Raw genomic sequence first — 24,850 nt, 5'->3', positions numbered from 1 at the left:
TCTTGGTTCCTCCTAATTTCAACATGCAAAACTCCCGTTCAGCTGTTGCTGAGGAGATGCCTAAAGACTACATGTGGGTGCTGAAGTTTTCATCATGAAAACAGCTAAGGAGGCCCAGAGGTACTGCAGTAATGACAGAGCTCCACATCTGTCATAGCAAAAGTCTGTTTATTATTTAGGAACTGTTCCTGCCCTAGCATTGTCCAATGGGCTTGATTGACCAGTATTTTCATGGCAGGCTTAGCAGATCAAGCCGTGTGCAAAACACTGGGGGGGGAAAAAAGTGGTGGTGATGAGATGATGTTTATTAACCACATCTCCAGGGTAGTCCCTCAGCCATTGCACTGTAGGTTTTTTGTGGGCACTGTTGAACTTGTTTCACTTGGCACGGAACAGTTAGATTCCACAGGGCAAGTGAGTGAGTGTTCATTTATGGAGGAACTTCAGTTCTGGGGCAGCTCCCCATATTTATAAAGGGATTTCAGTTTCCATCTTTAGAGGAGCCAGGGCATCCTCTAGAGCAGGGGTTGGCAACTCCAGGCACATGTGCCATTAGTGACATGTAGAGACATTTTTTTCCTGGCATGCAAAGAAATTGGGTTTTTTTTGTTTTGTTTTTTTTTAAAGTAGCTGCTCTGGGCTTTCCTGTGCAGCCACAAATCCCAGTGCTGCAGCAGGCACTGGGGCAGAGCCAGAAGAATGCAGGCAGGGTGGCTGTCTGTGCACTACTGCCCCCGCCCCGTGCTCCCAGGCTGCACCCGCCAGCCCGGCTGGCCCCTGGAGCGAGTTGCCCAGGCAGGTAGATGCCCTGTCCCACCCGGAGCAGCACTGAGGTGCTGAGTGCTGGGGCTGGGTGGTTTGGGGGGAGGTGCCGCGGGCAAGCCAGCTTGGTTGGGCGCTTAGGAAGGTGGGGGCTGGGTAGGAAGTGATGGGCTGCCCTGGGACTCTGCGGGCTCGAGCTGTGGTGGGTGGGCAGGCAGGGGTGCCCAGCAGCACCCGTGGTGGGGGCTGGGCAGCCCACACAGCTCCTTGGGGATGGGCTGCAGCACCCCTGCACATGTGGGGATGCTGCCTGGCTGGGGCAGGACACCGGGCTTGGAGGACTTCTGTCTCCGGGATTGGCCCCCCTGCATGCTGGGCACATTGCAGGCAGGGCAGAGCTGTCCCCAGTGCAGTGGCCTGGCTGCAGGAGCCCCCTGGAGCCTGGGAACAGCCACTGCAGCTGCCTCAGCCTGCCTGGGTCCCGGCCTTGCCCACCCACAGCTCCCCTCAAGGGGCCAGCACTGGGGCAGGCACTGCACAGAGCTGCTGTGCTGCAGGCTTCTGGCTGGCTCAGCCCTGAGCACTGGCTGCCGCGGCTGTTCCCAGAACCCAGGGAACAGCCTGTGGCTGCAGCTCCCACTCCCGCTGTACCCGGCACACACAGACTAAGCAGGAGCCCCCTGAGGCCAGCATCCTCCCCCAGCCAGGCAGCGTCCCTTTGTGGGCAGGGTGGCTGTGCCCCATCCCTGCGGAGCTGCACAGGTCAGCTGGGCCCCACCTCTGGTGCTGCTGGGTCCCCTGCTGTAGCCCGAGTAGCGGAGCTCTGGGGGGAGCCCCTGCTCCTCACCTGACACCAGCTTTTTTTGTTTGTTTGGTTTTTTGTTTTGTTTTTTTTTACAGTAAATAATTAAAAAAAAAAAAAAAAAGCAACATTAATGATTATTAATAGTATTAAATATGCAGTGCATCCTGCCATGTACCCACTCTGCCCCAGTTTTTTTTTTTTTTTGTGGCGTGGTGGCACTCTGGCACCTTACAAGGTAGACGTAGTGGTTTTTTTGGCACTCCGGCCAAAAAACATTGCCTACCCCTGCTCTAGTGTTTGTCTATAGGACCATGATGGTATATAACAAATAGTGTATGTAGACAAAACTTAGCATGTGGCTTAAATATTTTTGTTTAAAACTAGATCGCCCAAGAGAAGACGATCAAGATCTGGATCTCGGTCTCGGCGGTCACGTCATCGTCGTTCTCGCTCCCGATCTCGGGATAGGCGCCGGCACTCTCCAAAGTCTCGATCTCAGGAGAGACGTGAACGAGAGAGGGAGAGAGAACGCAGATCAAAAGGCCTTCCTCAAATCAAGCCAGAAACTGTCAGTGGTGAGTTCTTGCAACTCAGTTTACTTCTGTAACAAAGACAGCAAATTTGTTCTTATACTGCTTCTCAGATTCTCAGTCTTCCTGCTCACAGGTTCATTTTGTGCAAAATGTCAGGACTTCTTTTTTTAAAACTTTCAACAGATCTAGTTTTTGAGTTTGAAGAAATTGCACTTTCAGAAAAATATTGCAACTAATAAAACAGCTAAAAATTCAAATGTGGAACTAAGCTTCTAGGGTGCCTGTACATGAGACAGGAGGCTTCTCCAACACACTGTAATTACAGCATATTGGAGCAGACTCAAGTAAATGAGTCTGCTGGAGCATGGTAATTACTGTGCTCCAGCTAGCCTCCATGTCTTGTTTATCAACATTCCTGTGCTTCTAAATGACAGCAGGGGCACTTTTAAAGCTCATTCGAGCTTTAGATAAAGCACCCCTACTGCCATTTAGAAGTGCGGAGACGGTGATACACAAGACGCTCCAGATGCTTTAATTAAGGCTCAGATCTTGGATCTCGGAGTCACTGAACTTAAAGTACCCACCCCTGGAGCACATGTGAAAATGCCCCTAAAATCTAATTAGATAAAGTGTATGATAGTTGAAGAACTGCTTTGGGGCATTATCTGTTTTTTGCATTTAATAAAGTCTGTTCCATGCAGCTTCTGCTCAGCGTGACAAAGAATGGGGCTACTATTTTACTTTTTCTGGACTAGTTTGAAGTAACATAAGGAAATGTGCCCACTAATCTATGCCCTCCCAAGAAAAGATGTTCAATAAACAGGGAAATTGCTTAATGCATCAGTAACCTGTGTTTTTTGTATTCCTTAATGAACAAGCATCCTCTGAATGCACACTTAGTGTGCACAGATGAGGTTAGGTAGGAAGTGCTGCCTCATCTGCTCTGATCATTCTGACTGTGGTCATGTGTAGATATACAGTCCTCAGAATTAGGCATTCATTCTTCATTTTGAGGAAATGTAAGCTTTTTTTCCCTCAAATGCCTAATATAACTTGTAGGTGTAGTATAAGGGTTTGTATTTTCCAGTTCTCCACTGTTTGTTTATTTTGCTTCCATAGGTTGGGTAGTTGACCTAAGTTTGTTGAGGATGGCATTTTTTAAGTAGCTCATGTCTTGCCTGATTCTAATCACATCTTTGATATGTCTGTCGTCTACCTCGAGGGTTATTTTCCATCTAGTGCTTGTGTTGATCTTCCACTCTCACTGAACCCAGAAAGACAGCCACTGAACACTTGCTTCAGGTTTCGTGGTTAAGAAAACCAAGAAATTCAAGCTCTTTGACTTGGTCAAGATAAAGGGTCTTGGATCTGTGCAAGATTATAAATGATCTGTAAACTGGTTCAGCAGTTATGTCATTATCTTAATTCTGTGAGAAGGGAATTTGCATCTAAGTTAGCACTGTAGTCAAGATTCATAATGGAAGATCTATGTGAAATTTGATATCCATGCAAAATGTGTTGGATGTATTTCTGGAAATGTTCATGCCAGGGATCCTCAGTGCTGGAAAATTTCAGCTCACACTGACTCCTTAGTGCTGAGGGACAGTCCTGCTTGGCTTGACAAAAGTTCATGTCCCATTTTTCAGGGGTGTTGGTTGTAGCCGTGTTGGTCTAAGATCATAGGTAGTCTGCTGATGTCTCATTTTGGCATTAATGATGGAGCATTACCCAGTTTATCTGCACAGGTAGGTAGGCCTAGGATTTTAGATTGAGATCTGTCTTCAAATGAAAAATGGAATTCTGAAGGCAGGAATATCAGACTTGAGGATCAGAGTGGGATGTAGGGTAGTATGCACCAGGGACTGCAGTTATGTCTTCTACAGTCTACAGGTGTGTCTGTCTCTCCTGGCTTCTGCAATGCCTCAGATAAAGACTGGCTTTCCTAGGGAGAAGCTAGGATTTACCTCTCCTGCACTGCTGCATGATCCCCCACCATGAAGACTATTAGAAATCCTTTCTTTGATCCAAATGAAAGGTTAAGTCCCCTCCTTGTGCTAAGAATTGTCTGGATTTACCTTTGGTGCCTTTTGCCATGGGAATTTTTAAGGCCCATCTGGATAAAGTCTCCTAAACCACAACAGGATAGTTTAGCTTATTCTGAGGCTAACATGGAGTTAGTGTATTGCATTCTGTTTTCCAGTTCCTTTTGTACTTGGGTAATGTCACCTTATTGGAGTATTGCTGTGCCTTGGGGTTCATCTATTTCTCTCTAGTCATGTGATGTTCTCTCATAGTCTTTGCCTCTTTCGGTTGAGCAGCCTGCTTCTGTTTTCTGTTCAGTAGGTCTGAATCTGAATGAGAGATTTGTGAAGGGATTGTGGGAACCAACAATGCTGCACTCTTGTGAACTTGATTCTGTGTACATTTCTAGATGAATTATAGGGAGGTTTTTTCCTAAGTTCTCCTTGAACATGTGAAGGAATTCCTAGAGTCAGACAAAACAAGACCATTATTATAATGCTACTCCAGGACCAAGACTCTTTCTTTGACATGTATCTGGCAACAGCCAAAGGATTTCTTGACCAGCGGGGACTTCTGGGTGGCACTTGGTGCCACTAACAGAGGGATAACTAATCTTGCCAAGCACCTCAGCAGAGGTTTAGATACTACTTTGCCAGCACCTTGCTTGATTTAATTCGTCATTTTTACTGCCACTGAGATCTGGGGCTAACTGCTTGGGACCTGTCAAAGGAGAAGGGAAAACAGAAGCTAAGGACCTATGAAGGGTGGCTGTGGGAGCTGATATATTGAAGTATTTTCAATCTAAAAAATGGCTTGAGTTGTAAAAATCTTAGGTATGTTCCTTGTCTGCTTCTCTCTGAGCAATATACTCAATATATATCTTCATCTTTGAAGCATAGAAGGGAACAGTATCAGGAATATCACAGAGAAAAAAACAAAAATGTCATTCACTTTTACTGGATTGTGCTGGCTACAGGCAAGACTATTCTAATGTTGCGCCTAGTGCCACAACTAAGTTAGGTACCAGCTTCTTCCATTCTTACTGTCTCTTCCTTTACAGCCTGCTGCACTGGACTTCAATGGAAATCTATAGCAATAGCATCATTGTTGCTTTAGTGTTTATCCATCACATCAGGCAGATCCATAGGTCTATGCTGATAGAATGTAAGGGGATTGTTTCACTTATTATGTTAAATTGCAAAGCTCATGAATGTCAGAAATCCCAGATAAGTATTTGCAAATTTGAAGTCTGTATATGTGTAGTCTAACAGTGGTTAAAATAGTGACTATTGTAAAGGGCACAAGTGAAACCCTGAGTTCATCTCCAGAAGGAAGGAAAAAAGGAAATAGCTTTTAGATGGTTCTGAAAGATTGGTGTTGTTTTGTATCCTTTTCAAGAGGAGGAAAAATCTTTAGTTATCTTTAATGACTTTTCTACCACAAGGGTTGCATTTAAAAGTACTAGTAGTAAAATGTCAAACTTTTAAAATTAAAATTTAAAAGATATATATTTTTTTAATTCTAGTTTGTAGTACTACACTTTGGGTAGGACAACTGGACAAAAGAACAACTCAGCAAGATGTTGGAAGTCTTTTGGAGGAGTTTGGCCCAATTGAATCTATAAATGTGAGTATAAATAGCAAAAAAAACCAAGCAGAAGTCTTATGTGTTAGTTGCAAAGAGGCTTTTTCCACCCATTTATTTAAAATGTTATTTTTAGTATTCAAAAGCAAGGTCAGCATTTGCCTCTTTCTCTTATTTACATCACTTTCTAATGAGTAAAACAGTTCTATGGAAAATACAAAGCAGTTGCCACAATATGTACATGTTTCCCTCGCTTTATGCTGTACATGCATTCCTGGAAAATGGTGCACAACTTGAATTTGCATAAAGGGAACCCACTTTACAATGTAACAAATAAGGATGCATTCCAAGACTTGACTGTACTGACCCCCAGACCCATTTCTACCACATTTCTGGCCCCTCACCAGCTTCTGCACAGTTCAAAATCTCCAGTTTTTTCTGCAGTGTTAGTGAAGTTCTCTTGCTCTTCATTGATGGACCAGGGAGAGGGGTAGGAGATAAGCTAGTGGGATGCTTAGAAGCCATAATGGGGATGGCAACTATAGAAACATGCATCACAGACAACAAGCGAGGAGCACAGTTCCACACAGGAGACTATATTTTGGTGTGCATCACTCCCACATAAGAGTGAATTTACCTTGCATATACCAAATTTTTGGTATAAAAAGGGTCACCGCATAAGAGTGAATTCGAACGTGCAGAACCCGCATAAAGCGAGGGAAAGCTGTGCTTATGTTCTAAAAGCAACATTACTTTTGGGCTTAACTCCAGGGTAGTTACCTCTGTTCCAGTTGCTTGGCTAATGGGTTAAGGAGACGCATAATATGCATCAGACAGATTCTGTCCTCCATTTGCCTGCCCCCATATTAGTTATATGGAGACCCTTGATTGTAGAAATTGTTTGTGTGAACACCCTACTCCTGGGTTTTTCCTTCCTACTATGTTTAAGCATATGGCAGTATCCATGACGATGTTGCAGCATTGATTTTTTTTTTTAGTGGAAATAGTGTTTACAGTAGTAGTAAACTTTTTCTTTAAAAAAATATATTTTAAAAATCCATAACACATGGCACCTGTTATCTTCTGCATACTGAAATTTATCAAATTTAGAAGAACCTTTCTTCTTCAAATATATTGGAAATTGTTATGCAAAGGAAAGTGAAAATGGAGATTAGTTGGGAATTAAGTTTTGGGAAGACGGAGGCAAAAAGTGTTAATGTATTAGTGGCAAGCTTCCTTTAACAGTCAGCATCCTTTCTTCATGTGGAATGTAAGCACATTTACATTCATAAAAGGGTACTGCTATGCATTAGCTTGCTTATGCCCTCTTATTCACCCATAGTACTTCTTGTAATGTAAGACTGATGTTGAAGCATGCAACAGATGAAATGTGTGCTATTGTTTGCTTTGTTCTGTCAGTTCAGAAGCTTAAGTAATGTTATGTTTGTGATTGTGACAGATGATACCACCTAGAGGATGTGCCTATATTGTAATGGTTCACAGACAAGATGCTTATCGTGCCCTACAGAAATTGAGCCGAGGCAACTTCAAAGTCAATCAGAAATCTATAAAGGTATCACTTTTGAAAAGAATTTTGAAATTAATTCAATTCTAAAATTTACAATCTTTATTTTATATTTTACCTGTTAAACTGTTAAATACAATATTAGGTATCTTTTAGATGAATGACATAATTATTTTGGTTGTTGGTGAGTAAACTTCAGCTAAATAATGACTTTGGATCCATTCCCTTTTAAGGATTTCTCTCACATTGACAAAAAGGATGCCTTTTTGAAACTTTCTTTATAATAGTTAAAAAAGACCTGTGTGTATAATTAAAAAGTTTACAAGGAAAAAAAACCCAACAAGATTGAACTTAGTTGAATGGGAAACCTGTAGAGAACACAGGACTAAATAAAGTTACATTCTTCCTTTTGATCATCTTAACAGGGCTGTTTCCTTGAGAGAGACAATTGAAGTTCTGACTTCAGTTAACTGGTTATCAAGCTAACTACTCAGGGCATGCCTACATGTGTAAATGCTGCAGAGTGGGTTTACTCTAGATTCTAGAGTCTAGGGTAAATTGTGCTAGTGTAAACCCACCCCAGGCAGGTATCTAAATGTGCAGGGATGTGGGAGCAGATCTGCTCTTGGCAATAGTCTGTTCCTGGCCCTCTGCAGCAGCTGGGGGGAGCTCCCTGTCAGCCCAGGGGCTGGCAGGGAACATGGGCTGGGGACAGCTGTCTCCTGGTGGGGGCTGAGAGATTGCTCCCTGCCTCCAGCGGGGCTGTCTGCTGCTGGGGAGGGCTCTGCCACCAGAGCCTGAGCGGGAACAATATCCCCCTTGGCAGCAGGGAGCTCCTGGCCCTGGCTTCCCATTTGGGGCCCCAAGGCACTTAGAGCTGCAGGGGAGGGGCAGGTCCCAGCTGCCCCAATCTGTCAGTGGGGCAGCTGGCAGCAAGCTCTTGGCTGGATAGCAATCACAGTAAGGGAGCAGGGCCTGGGAACTCCCTGCTGCTGGGGCTCAAGGACATTTTCCCTGCCTGGGCTCTAGTACCTTAGCAGCAGGCAGCTCTTGGGGGCAGGGAGTAATCTCCTGGCCCCTGCTGACTGGGAGCAAATTTACTCCTGGTTGGCTGTCTACATGTGCCATATGGTATAGTAAGTAATTGTGAGTAAATTTGCTACTTGTATTTATAGGTAGCAGACTTACTCATGATTAGAACAAATTACTATGCAGCTTCTGCTGGTCAGTAGGTGTCTAGTTGAGGTAATACTTACAAATATTTAATGCTTTTTCTTTGTTTTTAGGGGGGTTTACCCTGTTGTACATAATAAGCCTTTCAAAACTCTAAGGCAGTTTGTAGGTTGTGGGAGCATCTTTTGCCAAATTTATATAAGAATTAGATCTGAAGTCCTGGTTAAATTCCACTTCAGATAACTGTATTCTTAAGTAACTGTGATTTGTCTAAATTTTTAATTGGGTTTCGGTTGTCTGTGGTATCTTTTGATTCATGATATCAAGCTTGTATTGTGATGCTGAATGCTACTCAACTTAGAGAGGAGTTAGTTCTGAGCAAACTTAAAATACAAACTATTCATTAACTATCCATTTCTTTTTCTTTAAGATTGCATGGGCTTTAAATAAAGGAATTAAACCAGATTATAAACAGTATTGGGATGTAGAATTAGGTGTTACCTATATTCCCTGGGACAAAGTTAAGCCTGAAGATCTTGAAAGTTTCTGTGAAGGAGGAGTGTTGGATAATGAAACGCTTAGTCCAGGTAAAATATAACCTGATTTTAAAAATCTTCAAATGAATTCTTGGGTTTATACATCTCAGTAGATATGCGAATGGCATTTTTTTCATAAATGTCTCTGTTATGGCTTCCATATTAGTTTTAACATTATTTTGGTAATATTTTTGTATTTGATTTCAACTAAGATGCACCCATATATTTCTATAAATGTGTGCTATAAATGCACATTTTGTTTTATGTATAATAAAAAATAATAATTTACGGTAAGCCACACAAGGTCAGTTGCTTGATTATTATGGCTTTCAAACTATGACAGCATTATTAGCAAAAGTGTGTTGTATTAAGTACGCACTTAAAACATTTTTTGGCAGTTTCTTACCTAAAAAAAAAAAAAAAAAAAGGTATCCTCTCTGAACCAATAGTTCTAGAGTTTTGCATTTCTTGTATTAAATAAAAGACATTTTAAATTTGAAAGTTACTTTCTTGGTTTGTGAGCTAGTAATTAGGATATTAGGATTTTTTTTTAACATTCTGCCATTGTGTATGGTTAACAGCAGTGGCTCAACAATGCTAGCTCAACGTTGTTTAGTCCAGTTAGCCGTTATGGATACACAAAAACAAATAGTGAATATATGAATGCCTGGGTTTATCTTTGTGCCGTTTTTTTCCTGACCTCTTGTGGGGTTTTTTCTTCCTGCTTTTCTTCTCCTTAATTGATAACTTGCTTTTCTCCATTCCTCAAATTGTCTTGCTGGTCATCTCCTTTGGTTTCCCCTTGTCTCCTTTCATGGAAAACATTAATGGTCAAGAGAGCCTCCAAAATGTTTTCATTTTAAATTGCATTGGGGAGCTGTAATTAATATTGATCTTTTATTGCATGCTGCCAGACTGACTTCTTTTTATTTGCCCAGGAGTATGGACTGTATAAGATCATTACCCCCAACATAACGATTATCATAGAGCGGAAACTAGTTTCCTTTGCCCTGGAATAACTAAATTTCTTGACTAGAGCTTGTTCCAAACAACTCCACCCTAAAACTGGCATTATTTTCATTAGTTTGAGGCAAAAAAGCATAACGTTCCATCCAAATATGAAATACTGTGTAACATCAGTTTGAACAAATCACCCATTTGTGGCAAAATTAAACTTTCAGAAGTAATTCACAGTGGCTCTAGTTAATAATGGTTGACAGCAAGTATGGTTTGTACTAATTCAGCTGAAACAGTGTCTATTCATTTCTTTCAGAGTGGAAAGGAATTCCTAAGAAATCTGAGAATGAAGTTGCTCAAAATGGAGGTGCAGAAACCACACATACTGAGCCAGTGTCACCAATACCTAAAGCTTTACCTGTTCCAATTCCTGTTCCCATGCCTGCACCAATAACTGTGCCTCCTCCACAGGTGAGATTTTTGTTTTCTTTTTTTTTCTTAGTTTGTGGCTGGACATCTGTAACTAGAAGGCTACTTAAAATCAAAGTTCAGCATATTCATTCATGAGTTAGAGGGGAGAAGTTCTGCATGGCATTATAAATAATTTTCTTTATTTTGTATCCTGATGTGCCTTCTCTGATTAGGAGTGTAGGCTGTTTGTGTGACATGAAGGCAGAGGGAAGACCATTCAAGTTGGACAACTAATTAATGATAAAGCTTTTAACCTTCTTATGTTGGAAAAAATGCATCTTATCTAGTCTCAGACCTCTGGGTCTAGTCAAGATAAAGCAGCTGGTCTGATTTCAGCAGCTGAGCCAAGTCAAAATAACAGAAAATGTAAAAGACTATAGAAGCTGCAGGAAGTGAGTGTGAGTACTATATTGATCGTGTGGCTGTACTAAGGACGTTATTAGTGCTTACATCTGTAGATACTGAATTCAAAATGTGGCATTGGACAGTGACTGAATGTACCAAAATTACTTGGACGTTGTATTAAGTTTCATCACAGAATCATAGAAAATTAGGGTTGGAAGGGACCTCAGGAAGTCATCTAGTTCAACCCCGTGCCCAGAGCAGGACCATTCCCAGCGAGATGATCCCAGCCAAGGCTTTGTCTTACCCTTACTTTAAAACTCCAAGGATGAAGAGTGTAACCTCTCTGGGTAACCTGCTCCATTGTTTTACTACCCTCCTAGTGAGAAAGTTCTTCCTAATATCCAAACTAAACCTTCTGTTGCTGCAGCTTGAGACTATTGTCTTTGTTCTATCATCTGCTGCCATTGAGATCAGTCTAGCTCCATCCTCTTTTGAACCACCTTTCAGGTAGTTGAAAGCTGCTATTAAATCTCTGTTTAGTTCTTTCTTCTCCAGACTAATTAAGTCCAGCTCCCTCAGCTTCTCATAAGCCGTGTCCCTCAGCACCCTTGCTATTTTGCTTACCCTCTAGACTCTCCCCAATTTGTCCACATCCTTTCTGTAGTGGGGGGCCCAAAACTGAACACAGTATACCAGATGTGATCTCACCAGTGCAGCCCAGTATGCCGTTCACCGTCTTCATAACAAGGTCAAAGTGTTGGCTCGTATTTAGTTTATTGTCCACTGTAACCCCCACATCCTTTTCTGTAGAGCTGCTGTTTAGCCAGTTGGTTCCCAGCCTGCAGCGGTACATGGGATTGTTCTGTCCTAAGTGCAGGATTTTGTACTTGTCCTTACTGAACCTCATGAAATTTCTTTTGGTTCAAAGCTCCAATTTATTGAGGTCTCTCTGAATCCTAGCCCTGCCCTCTAGTGTATCTATTACTTGGTGTTATCTTGATGTAAACTTCTGAGGGTGCACTCGATGCCATCTTCTAGGTTTTTGATGAAGACATTGAACAAAACCAGCCCCAGGACTGACCTCTGGGGCATTCCACTTGATATTGGCTGCCAACTAGACATTGAGCCATTGACTACTACCCTTTGAGCCCAGTGGTCCAGCCAGCTTTGTATTCACTTTACAGCCCATTTATCCAGCCCATACTTCCTTAGCTTGTTTGCAAGATGTTGTGGGAGACTGTATCAGAAGCCTTGCTAAAGTCAAGGTATACCACATCTACTGATCTCCTCACATCCACAGAGCCAGTCATCTCATAGAAGCAGTCAGGTTGGTCAGGCATGAGTTGTCCCTAGTGAATCCATGTTGACTGTTCCTAATCGCCTTCTTTTCCTCCAAGTGCTTAGAGATGGCTTCCTTGAGGACCTGCTCCATGTTTTTTCCAGGGGCTGAGGTGGGGCTGACCTGTCTGTAGTTCCCCAAATCCACCTCCTTCCCTTTCTTAAAGCTGACCACTATATTTCCCCTTTTCCAGTAGTCTGGGACCTCTCTCCATCACCATGATGATGGCCAGTGGCTTTTCAGTCATGTCAGCTAACTCCCTCAGTACCTTTTGGGTGCATCCCACGCAGCCTCACTGACTTGTACACATGCAGCTTTTCTAAATAGTCCTTATCTTGTTCTTTTGATACTGTTGGCTGCTCATCTCATCCCTAAACTGTGCTAACCTCCACCCCAAACTTATACTAAGATCATAGAAGAAGTTGATGCTTTAAGTATGCCTAGGAAATCTTTCCTTGAGGCATATTACCTGTTTTACATAAGCTTTGTTTCAGTGAAAATTATCACATGGTTTTTCTTAACTAGAGAGGTCATGATCTTTCAGTCTCAGTTTATCACAGACTGCCTTGGCTCGTTCAATGTACTGTTTATAAAGCGACTTACTAATTTAAATAAGATACAGCACTTCTAAAATCTGAACAGAATATACAAACATAATTGGAATACTTTTGTACATCTCACTGAGTAGTCTTTAAGTCATTCATTCAAATTTCTGAACTGTAGTTTTGGTACACAATAATGGTTGTATAGTTTACATTGATGGTGTTCCCCTTCGTGACTTAAATGATATCTGGCTGAAATGTATACCAATACTGGCAGTTGTGATGCCTAAGATAAGTTTAAAAAACAAACAAACAAAAAAACCCCAAAAAACTAACCAAACCATTGGGTGATGAGGGAGAAGTGATTTTTCTTTCACCTTTACTTTGTTCATTTGGCAGTCATCTGTGTATTGCTAGCTGCACTTGTAAAACTTCCAAGTGTTCCCTACTTCAGGTTTTTCTTAAAGTAAGAGGACAAAAAGAATGCTTTTTTTTTTTAAACTTGGGGAATGTGATCAGCAGACCACAAAATGGCAGGCAGACTCGGGGACAGGCAATATTGGAACCCAGCTTCCATTTAAAGAATGGAATTGGTTTAAATATTTAAAAAATGGGTAAATCTGTGGTTCTCTTTCTTGCTTTAGGCCTCTCTTAATCTAATAGGATAATGAAATGCATGCTATTTTCAAATGTCAAGCTTTAAAGTGGAAAGAGATTTTGTAGCCCTTAGCTAGCAATTATATAATCGTGGTATTTAAAAACTTGTTATCCTGTGAACAGCTTACCGTAGCTGGACATCAAGCAAGGGCATCAAACTTAAGGCTGTGGAGCCTTATGATCTGGCCTGTGGGTCTCTGGACCAACTCCACACGCCAGATGGGGCAAGCATTGGCCCCAGCCCCATGCTCTGGTCTGGACTGGACCGTGCCAAAGCTATTGCACAAAGCCACACACTGACTCCACTCTGGGGCTTGCTTTGCACATAGCACATGGGATGGGCCTGGTGTTGCACACAGCACAGGGGAACTAGGGTAGCATCTGGTACTCTGCCAGACTGGCACTGCACACTGGCTTTGGTGCATATGGATGTCCTACAGCCTGATCTGGACTGGCCAGTTCAGTGGGGCGTGGCATGCAGACTGTGCCCTGGATTTCTTATGCCATATGCAACTCCAGGTCCAGCCTGCATGTTGTATGCAGTGCAGGTGGCAAAGTGGTGCTGGCAAGTGCTCCAGGCAGTGTACGTGATGGACCTAGAACCATGGGCCCACCAGCCTAGCCAACATTATCCAGCCCATGGGGCCAGGTAAGTTTGCCTCCCATGTTCTAGGACATCGAGATCCAGCATTTTTTTTGTCTGAATATGTTCCCAAAAGGTCAGAAGCTACAATCAGTACTTTTGTGTGGATTCTCTACTATGTTTCGTTTCTTACTTGGAGAGGGTAGTTCAGAAGTCCACTAATGGTTCACAACTGCATGCTGTTTTCTGAAGTATCTATTGGAGACCTTTTTAAATCTTAAAAGACGTTTAACTTTCAGTGATGTGTGTGCTGAAAGTTGTATGGCTTGTATTTTAAAATTATGGTAGGAAATATTCTCCTGTTACTCGCTGATACGATTCACATCTATTTCTCTTCTTGTTGTCCATGTGTAGAGGCAATAGGAAATAAATACATTAAAATAAAATTCAATAAGTGGATGGAAAAAAACTGCATCTTGTTGTGTGGGTTCCTTGTATGGAATTTTTAGGTGCAGCACATCCAGATGTAAAACCGCAACAATTTTTATAAATAACATGTTGTAGGGATGTACAAAGTGGACCATATTCGGTTTGGATTCGGCCAGATTCGGGGGGACAATGATTTAGTTCACTGATTCAGATCACTGTCCGGATTTTTCGATTTGGCTGAATCTGAAGCTGAAGATTCAATTCTGATTTGGAGAATCAGCGATTTGGCCCTAACACCTTGAGGTACCAGGCGCAGCTCATGAACACTGAGATGGTGGGGTGGATGGAGCGTCCCACGGGAGCGAGGCGGGGGGGTCCTCCACGTGATTGGAAATGGACCGGAAATACTTGTGGTCCACTTCTGAGCCCGCTGCCATGCACGCCCCCCTTCTTCCCGCCCCAGCGTTCCTGTAGGACACTCCATCCACTCCACCATCTCAGCATTCACAAGCTGCACTGGTACCTCGAGGTATGTAGAAAAAAAGCTGTGTCTATGGCCAAATTGTTGAATCTCTCCAAATCAATTTGGAGGCTTCTGATTGAATTTGGAGAGATTAAAGGGTTTGCTGATTCAATTTGGATTTGAAGATTCGGCCACCAAATCAGACTGAATCTCCTCCAGATCGAATCAGTGACTGAGGCTTCACACAGCCCTAGTAAATACACCAAGTAAAGGTCTATCTACATTAGCAAGATATGGATAACTTGCATAACAGATTGATTTACTAAAAAGGGGAAAATTTTGTCTTAAGATTTAGGAATATAACTATTACAGCAAAGCAGTGTAAATAAAGGTTAAGTTTTATAATGTTTTATAACAAAAACTATGTTGGGTCATGTAGCTCATGTAATTCAGTACAAGTATATTCTCAAAAAAAAATGTTGCCTTTTAAAAAAGGTTATTCAGAAAACAGTTTTCTTGACATAAATAATGGAGCCCTTTCTGTGTCAATTGCGTTAATTTTATGGCAACAAAATACCAGCTAATGTCATCTATTAGCAACATTTTTTTGCAAATTTTTTTTGCAAACTCAGAGATGGCAAAAATTTATGAGAAAAAATACCAGCTTTTATTTCTGGTAAATCACACAACCTCAGCCTAGGACTTGGGGCTTGAGCTGGTCTTCTCTCTTTCAAGTTTCACATTCACAGGGTTGGGGTTTTTGTGGGGGGAGTTCCCAGCCCAGCCTGGCTGGTAAAGCATAGTCTCCCTAGTTATCTTGGGTAACACGTCACAGCTTTAAATGGTCCTATAGTTTGAATTTAATAAAACATTTTATATGCCTAGGTACTGTAGTTCAGCTCTTTGGCTACAGTAACTCTATTGCTTTTAGGAATAATAGTAATCCTGTAATCTACTTGTACTACAAATGGGCTGATGTGACTGAATATACAAAAGGAATAGCTTTCTTTCCTAAGATGGTACCCCATATATATATATGCTCATAGTTCACTCAGATGTAATTTAACTGGTCTTTTTTATTCCTGTGTTTCAGTAAAATCATGCCTATCTGTATTCTGTTTCATTTTTACATTTCAGTTGTGTGAAACAAACCAAAAAAAAGGACACTCTTGTGGCAGGGGCTGGACTTGGAGCAGGTGCTGGTGAGGCCTGGAGGATGCTGCATCCACCCCAGATTTTGCCGCAGCTCCACTCCCAGTGCAGCCCCAGCTCTTCCCAGTGCATGGGTGAAAGCAAGGCATTGAGCCGGGGCTGCGCCAGGTGGCTGGTGGTGGCAGTGCTGGGAGTGGAGCAGCAGTGAAATTTGGGGTGGATGCAGTATCCTCCCAGCACCACTGACACCTGCTCTGAACCCAGCCCCTGCTGAGAAGAGCCCCTTGCAGATCCAGGGGGTACACTTCCCTGCCCCCCATGCTCTCCCAGGGTGCAAGCAGTAGTGGGACGACCCCTCCCACCCTCTCCCTCACTGTGGGGGCATTGATCTGTCCCCTCCATGCCCCTTCCCTCCTTCCACCACACTGGATTTACCAGCTGGAAGTGGCTATATTGGAAATCAGATCCATATTGGCCCCAAAAATCTCTGTTGTATACCCCTAGAAGATGAAACTGATTATCTATTCAGTTAATTTAAACATTAAGCAGAACGTGTCTGTTGCTCAAGTTTTATAAACAAAGTCAAACTTCTGAACTGTGGGAAACTTACTGGTAAGTTACCTGGAAGTAGTCATTTCAGCAGTTACAGAAAGAACACTTTCTTCTCTTCAGTTTAGTTCAGTTCTGTTTGTTCAAAGCTGAGAAAAATACAGGAAAACTTGTTTGTTTGTTTTGTATTTATAATGTTCAAATGAAAACTGGATATGAAAGTTGTGATAGATTAATAAAGGCTTGAATCACATGATAGCCAGAAACAGTCACTTCAGTTCATTAACCACAGATGTTTTCCTTGTTTAAATGTGATACGGTAATTTTTATATATAGACATTTTTTATGTTATGGGAAATTCTTATTTATCTTTGTAGGTTCCACCACACCCATCCGGCCCTCCTGTAGTTGGTGCTCTCCAGCCACCTGCTTTCACTGCTCCAATGGGAATCCCACCTCCCGGATTTGCCCCTGGGGTTCCTCCCCCACCACCACCTCCATTTTTACGACCTGGATTCAACCCAATGCATTTGCCACCAGGTATATAGAAGGCTTCCAGAAAATACACTTTAGTTTAATCCAGTAATCATCACAAGTGTGTCTGTGTGAAACTACAGAATTAACACGTGATGTAAAAGTATGATGTTGTGTTTAAACTTGATCCTTTTCTGGTTTGTATAGGTTTTCTTCCTCCTGGGCCACCACCACCTATAACCCCTCCAGTATCTGTTCCCGTATCTGTTCCTCACACTCCTCCAGTAAACATCCCAAACTGTAAGTGTTTGTAAGCTGAGAAAGGTAACTACAGAGAGAAAATTGTACGCATACAGGAAAAATAATATTAACTTCTTTACACTAATATAATTTGTTCCTTAGCTACTGCGACTGGTGTAAATGAAGACACTACAAAGGATGCATCTGTTGGAAATCCTATTCCAACAGTAGTTTCTGGATCTAGAGGAAATTCTGAAACTAGTGATAGTTCCAAAATGTATGCAACTGTTCCTCCACCAGTAGCACCAACTAATGTACCTGCTCCTGCCAGCCAACCTATGCCTGCTCCTGTCAGCCAACCTATGCCACTTCTGGGTAAGTTGCCTTTTTTATATTTTTCAAATTTATCCCAGTTTAATCACTTAAAAAGGGTTTTTTAAACTCAGTTCTTTTTAATCTGTCTTGCTGTTTACCTTCAACCAATGGGAAACAAAATCAGTCAAAATAAACTACTAAGAATTCTGTCCTGGTTATACCTAGGCAAATACTGGCTTTTTCATGCTATGGTTTGGCATTGAATAGGCATTTAAACTTCTACCAATAAGGCTTACATCATGAGGAAACAGAAAATGGAATTAATCTACTTCCAGATTTTTAAAATTGGGCTGGGAAGACATTAGCTGGGTCCAGTAAATTATATACAGTCTGAGATTAGCAAATTGACTTGCTTAATTAAATTATCTTTTATGGCATACAGATGCTTAGTCATGACATGAGCTGCATTCTAGACTTGAATTGTATGTGCATAAAGGAAATTACACACATTCACTGAAGGAGTGTTGCTCTTTTTTTAAAATAAATTTTAAAAATATGAACCCCTGGTGTGTGTTTGTGTGTGTGTGTGTGTGTATAAAAATTTTTTTTTTTTTTTTGGTCTGTGGAATTGGCCATGTTATAAAGTAAAATCTCCACCCAGCTTTACTCAATGCAAAGTTTGAGCCACTTTATTGTACCTGAGCTTATATTACTGTTACACAATCTTACTTTGAGAGAAAAGACTTGTAAATAAGTTAGCTGTAGATATTCTGAGATTTGAATTTATTTATGGGCACTTCCAGAATTTAAAGATTATTTAGTTTTCTAGAGCTGCCTGAAGAATGAATACCTTTCACATGACTTGCTTATCTCTGCCAGTATAGGACACGTACCACATGTTCATTTTAAAAAGCTGTCTCCTGCTTCAATAAAAACATTACCATTAAATTTATAGACTGTTTATTCACTTGGACTGTGGGAGCTTATAAGTAAAAACTTGAAAAGAATGGAATAATTTTATTTGGTATATTGAGCCTGGAAATTTGTTTGTATGGCAGGACAAATAGAAATATAATTAACAATTGGACTTAGTGGCTAAGTTTTTTTTTTGGATGCCTAAAGTTGGAAGTTCAACACAAGACCTTGAAGAAATTCAGTTTTCAGAAAGTGCTGTTTATCTGCCCTCTGAAAATCATGCTATAAAATCGCCTCAAGATGGACACGATCTTAATAAATAAATAAATAAATAAATAATCTAAACTATAATGGGCCAAAGGAAAAAATTATAAGGAAGTCCTGGGCTGAGAAAAGATTAGGGTTACAGTAATAAGAATGTTATTGTTCTGTCAAGATAGTCACATCTTGGTGATGTGCTTCCTTATCTTTTACAACTGAATGCATTTGTTGGGTTTTTTAACAGAATTTAAAATAATAATGTAAAATAAAATAATAAAATTAAGACAGTAGTCTTGTGACTTAAGTTATAAGTATTCCACTCAAAACCTGGTATTTATTTGAACATTTAGCAGTTTGCTGTCTCGCCGTGTATAGAATAAAGGATTATTGTCAAGTGAGAAGATTGACTTCATGGAAGAAAGTAAAAGTAAAATTTTAAAGTAACGTTGTTGATTTATTTATAGAAAATGCAGATGTCTGAATGTTTTTACCTGCTATTCTTACTTTTGAAAGCTTTAAAAAAGTGCATTTGGAAGGTTAGGAAATAAAACTTTATCTCCTTTTATCAGCTTGTTTACTTTTGTGCTTTAACAGTACTTTGTTCTCGAGAATAAACAGTATAGTTGACCTTTCAATCAGATACACCAACTGTGGAGCTTTCACTTAGCAACAGGTGGGGAGAGGTGATTTCTTAAGGATTGTAAAGCCACACGTTTTCAGGGAGATATGTTCAGATACTACACTAGTGTCCCACTTTTGCTTCTCTTTAAAATGGGCACATTTCAAGTTGTTGGGGGCTACTTTAGAAGATAGAAACTGCATGTCAAGGAATTATGGAAGAACAGTCCATACTGACAACTCAGAGTAAAGGAAAACTTTGTAAAAAAAAATAGATATGATACCAGCAGGAATGCAGAGATTCATATATCCTACAATATTAAAGTTAGAAAATTACTAATACATTTTGGTTGTGCTTTTTAAAATTGTTCAGTCAGTAAATACTACTAGAATTCTTATATCCCTTTGAAACCAGAGTGGAACACCTTTTCAGTTGAGCTTTGTGCTACTGCACAAAGGAGTGAGAATCGAACCTGGTCTCTTGTTCCGTAGACTAGGAGGAGATGTGAGGGGAGGTAAACACAGTGTTCTCCACTACTTCAGGTTAGCAAGGAGGTGGAGGCCATCTTGTATAACTTGCTGTTGAAAGAGCAAGATGGATCATGTGCAAAAATGTACAGTGTCAATTGTCTTTGAATATCGCTTGCCATGGGAAAAGCAAGCAGGGGATTATGAAGTATTAGATAGACATTGACAGCTATGACATGAAGTCCTGTTTAACTTCTGCTTGAGTGACCCTAAAGTGAGTATTCACAATGGGGGTAGAGTGGGGAAGCAAGTATATGGAAAGATTCTCCAAACTTTCAAGAGCACTGTGAAGGCTTCACTCAGAGAATTAAGGATTGCGGTGAGGGGGCGGGCACGTAGCTGAACAAAAAGAATGAAGAAATGATCTACAAATATGGTGGACAGCATAGAAGAACATCTTTCAGCCAGCTGAATTCCAGGCATGAGGATTACCCTAAACAGAAGTTCATAAACATACTAATCTTCCTAAGAATATTTGCATCTAATCTGTGTAATTGAAGGGTTTTTTGTCTCCATATATTTTTGTAACTTTAAAATGAAGCTTATTTTTCTGTTTGGTTTACACAACATATTTTCTGTATATAAAGAATGCTACATTTCTTTATTACTGTGAGATTTATGCTTTCTTGCAGTTATATCTTAGTGGTTTTGTTCCCCCGTACCAGTCATTGATTTCATTTGCATCGAGTTGTAGTTTTCACTGTCAGCAATATCATTTTTTTGGCTCCAACGAATCTACCTTATTTAAACATACTGTGCCCAAATTTTCTGTACATCAGTTTCTGAAAGAAATTTGTGTGCACTATGGGTCTCACTATGGTTGGATCTACTTCACCTTTATTTGCTTAAATATTTTGATTGTATTCAGCACCACAAATTATTCCATATAAAAATGCAAAAAAAAAAATGGTGATCTTGAGAGAGAAATTGATACCTAGATTACTTCCTAGAACCTCCGATTCACGCCTTTTCTGTTCAATACTGATAACTTGGCTTTTAAATAATTTTGTGAGGAGGCTTAAATCTGAATTCCACTAGATGGAACTTCATATTGAATAAGATGTTTAAAAAACTCCTACCTTGAATTATTATATGAGTAGAAGGCACACACACCATATTATGCTTTAGTTAGGTACATATAATCTGGTGAACTATCAGACTTCCAACTATGGCAATTTTATATTGTAGCCAAAGGTAGATTTCCTGTAGATTCCATTGAGTATATTATAATTCCCTTCCTTCATAATATCCCTCTTTAGTACTGAGTATATTCAACATTTCTCTTTTCCGCCTCCTTCCCCTTTCTGCCTACCACTTGGATAGTCGCACGGTAATATCTGTATTAACAGGTAAAACTAAAACGGTTTTGAACAAATCAGAAGCAGTTAGTATACTATGATGTGGGTATTAGAATAGAAAATCTGCTATCTTTTTATATTTACTCTATGCTATAACTCTATTGCTAGATTTTTTTTTTTATTATATAGTTCCATTATTACAAAAGTGTGGTGCACAATTTATTCTTTCCCATTATGTATTAGCAATACAAATTCTGTAATCTCAACTTGACCACGTGAGAAGCAGAAGAAGGAATATAGCTTCTTTCGCTTGCCATTCATGTGGACAAAATGAATTAATTATGGTAGAACTTGCATCAACAAATGTTTTCTAAGCAGCAGTTCAATAAGTCAGATTATTTTTAAGCAGACTTAACTACTGTGAGCAAGACTGTAAAAAAAATGGCTGCTTAACATTAGGTTCTAAATGTTATAATTACATGTTGTACTAGATAGGGTGACATCTGAATGCATCAGATATCTAATGGCTCCTACTGTCTTCAATGTTGAGAACGTAGCACCTTGGAAAATAAGACCAGCTACTTGAGTATCAAAATATGGATTTAAAGCCTAACCTACACTTTTGTAAAATAATGGCCTGTGTGAAAACATGCTATAGAAAATCCTTGAGAAACAGAACTCCTTTTCAGAGAGAAACTTATGTGCCAAGTGAAAATTTGGAGATCTCTTAACCTAAAATTACTATACTTTCATTTTAGCTGGGGCAAAATGACAAATTCTATCAGCTGTCAACTCCTATGGTGCAGCCCCATTCTCAAAGATTTCATAGCAGCATTTAATAACCTTGTTTTGAGAGGGGTGGACCTCCATCCAAGACTTGCAGTGTAAAGCAGGTGTGTATTGGAAGTTAAAAACTATAAAGTGATAACAGCAGTTTTTGTGCTGAACTTTTGACTTGGTACCTCAAAAGTATACATTTCTGTACTTGCATGCCACTCTAACATATTCCCAGAAGGAGTTGCCCTGGGAGCAAAATTGGATGTTTGGACAAACCAAATATTCCTGTTTCATCTTAAAAGGCTTAATGAATAGCAGTTTAAGAGTTCCAGTGGGCTCCACACAGAATAACCCATTGTGCAGAGTTTAATTTTAGAAAACAAAAGTAGCCAACTTCGGCTGCATCAGAGCACTAAATGTGAGACATTCTGGAAAGGAATGTGTAAAAAGTATCAACTGTAAAAACTGCCAGTTTCTTTAGAACATGAAGTGAGACCACCCAAATTTAAAGTTACTTGTACAAAACAATGCACTTACAGCAGTTAGAGGCATAGGTCATGTAATAAGGTGAAATGATGTCACAAACACAGGTTGACACATGATGTAATGATTTTTATTTCATCACTGAGAACATGTTTCTCTTAAGTGGTTGCAGTACATCAGGTACATGTTGCTGAGTTCTTCATACATTTTTAATCTTAGTATGTATGAGTAAGCTGTAAGCTCTGAAAGCCATTTATATTTTCTTCCCTGTGAGTGTTGAATAAATTTTGAACCTTGCCTCACGTAGTTCTTCATGATGGCAATTGTCTCTTATACCCAGTGAATTATTAGTAGGAACTATGTTCCAGCTCAAATGGTGCAGAATGAAGCAGGTAGGAAACACATGACTGGAAACGTATTATAAACGTGTTTTGAGCAAAGAAAATGAGCGTAAAATGGTGTGAGCAAGATATTTCACTGATGTCCAAAAACATGGATGAACAAGTCTGTTTTATGTCTGGAAAGGTAAATTTTAAACAACTTGGCACAAGACCAGTGAACCAGCTGTTCTGAATTTTTGTTCTTAAATCATTATGGTGCCTTAAAGGTAGGTGCACTTAAACGAGAAGCCTTGTGCATTCAAATTTACCAGATGCTTAGATTGATCATTTTTCTACTCTAAAAGATTAAACAGTTAAATTTATACCAAGTTTCATGTACAAGTACATTTCAGATTAGTGCCTCTCTTTTTCTTTTAACACTCCAAATTTAGTTACAAAGTTTATGGACTGTGTTTTGGAGTAAAACATAATCCAATGTAAGGAACTGTAATAGGACCCAACTACAATGCATTTCAGGCTGAAACTGTGGGTGGTTCACTTAAAATAACATCTGTTAATCTATTCTGGGACTCTGATCCGATCCAAGTTTGGAAGAGAAGAAACTGAAGGTTTCACAATCTTACATCACTTGTGGGATATAAACCACCGCCGTTTGTCTGCTCCTGGACTTTGAGCAGTGGGGGAAATTGAGAAATTAGGCTGTTAGTGCTCATTTAGAAAATGAGGTGAAGCATGTTTGTTTCTATTAACTAAAAGTAACGTTGTCATATTTGCATTTGTCCAAATATAAAACAGTGCCTGTGCCAGATATAAAACAGCAGCTACCTGCTTCACTAAACTAATTACATCAAAGCATGTCCACTTTATCACATTTCAGTTCACTGTAAAATACTTTTGCATTAAAATATAAACAGGGACCATCTTCACTGAAGCAGAATGAAATATTTATGTGTATTGATCATATACTCAGCATTATACAAATCTATGGAAACATTTTGATCACAAAACAATGCAACTAAGCGTGCTTCCCAGTATAGTGTGATGGAAATTTCTAGGAAAATACCAATGAAAAGAAAAGAGAAGAATGCACCACCCTGGCTTTAACTAGTAAGTCTTTTACTTAGTAAATCAAAGGTCTGCCTGGAAAAAAGGCAGGAAGATGGACAGCCACATCATAGACTGGAGCAGCCACTGAAATCTTCATCGCTTTCCCAATAGTCTCCACTAACTGACAGAAAAACAAATAGGTTAATTATATTGTCATTAATGTAGTAGTTCTGTGATGAGTATTCTTGTTCTAAAGAACAAATTTAATTAGGAATAGTAATGAGTAGTAACTGGGAATTAAACTGAATACTACAAGAGAGGAGGGAGGATTGGGGGAGAGCTTTGGATTCTTAGAAACTATAGCACAAATTGAATTGAGGAGGGACTTGAAAAAAGGAGGTCATTCCTGCTTACGATGTGGCTTTAAAAAGGAGGCCATCAGTAATGGTGCTATGCTAAAATCTTATGAAAATATCTGGGTCAGTTCTCAACCTTTTTAGACTCGAGGCACCCCTCAGAAAATGCCCAGCTACTTAGCTTTCATGCATTTTTTTTGACTATAGAAAAATAATACAGCAACTTTACTGCTGGAAAGAACTCGGAAAGGCCACGAGAGATCAAAGTGTTTTTAACGCTGGGCTTCTGGTTGAAATCTCCGGATTTATCTTGGGGATCATGTTTGCACACCTAACAGTGCTAACATTGCATGGCACTGGGACTCATCCTTAAAAGGACACCCTGGTTGAGAATCACTAATCTAGGTGGTGGTGAGGTTTTGTGGTATTTCTGCTCCACTGGAAGAGACTTACCGAATTTCTCTAATCTATACTGTTATCTTTATTTTCATTTTCATAACTTGTTTTTATGAATTAAAAACATTCCTTAGAATCATGTCAAAAGTTTGAAAACAAGATGATTGATAAAGAACAAGGTGGGTTGAGAGCAGATTTATGTTTAGCAGAACCCTACTGAGAGCCTCTTTAAAATGCAGTCTTGGATCCCATGAAGAAAACTTTTATTTAGTACTAGTACTTCTGGGGGTCTGTCTCGTTTCCATGTGGTACATGAAGGTTTGGGGGAGGGAGGTGTTCTGCAGTAAAATACTAGTTGATTGTACATAAAACAT

At 40.1% G+C, this 24,850-nt stretch overlaps 1 protein-coding gene across 2 annotated transcripts in view; it reads left to right on the top strand.

Annotated features, from left to right (window-relative positions):
- The window catches only part of SCAF4 (SR-related CTD associated factor 4), a 69,100-nt gene that overhangs the window by 40,452 nt on the left and 3,798 nt on the right, over nucleotides 1–24,850 (top strand). For both annotated transcript variants that reach the window (XM_019528819.1, XM_019528818.1), the window contains exons 12-19: nucleotides 1,952–2,142; nucleotides 5,648–5,748; nucleotides 7,166–7,279; nucleotides 8,835–8,991; nucleotides 10,214–10,368; nucleotides 16,805–16,967; nucleotides 17,109–17,201; nucleotides 17,304–17,516. In XM_019528819.1, coding sequence (XP_019384364.1) covers nucleotides 1,952–2,142; nucleotides 5,648–5,748; nucleotides 7,166–7,279; nucleotides 8,835–8,991; nucleotides 10,214–10,368; nucleotides 16,805–16,967; nucleotides 17,109–17,201; nucleotides 17,304–17,516 — 1,187 coding nt within the window. The remainder of the gene's footprint in view (nucleotides 1–1,951; nucleotides 2,143–5,647; nucleotides 5,749–7,165; nucleotides 7,280–8,834; nucleotides 8,992–10,213; nucleotides 10,369–16,804; nucleotides 16,968–17,108; nucleotides 17,202–17,303; nucleotides 17,517–24,850) is intronic.

Source organism: Crocodylus porosus, unplaced genomic scaffold, assembly GCF_001723895.1.
Source record: "Crocodylus porosus isolate Cpor-Errol unplaced genomic scaffold, CroPor_comp1, whole genome shotgun sequence".
Classification (NCBI taxonomy): domain Eukaryota; kingdom Metazoa; phylum Chordata; order Crocodylia; family Crocodylidae; genus Crocodylus; species Crocodylus porosus.
This window is presented reverse-complemented; position numbering and strand designations above follow the sequence as displayed.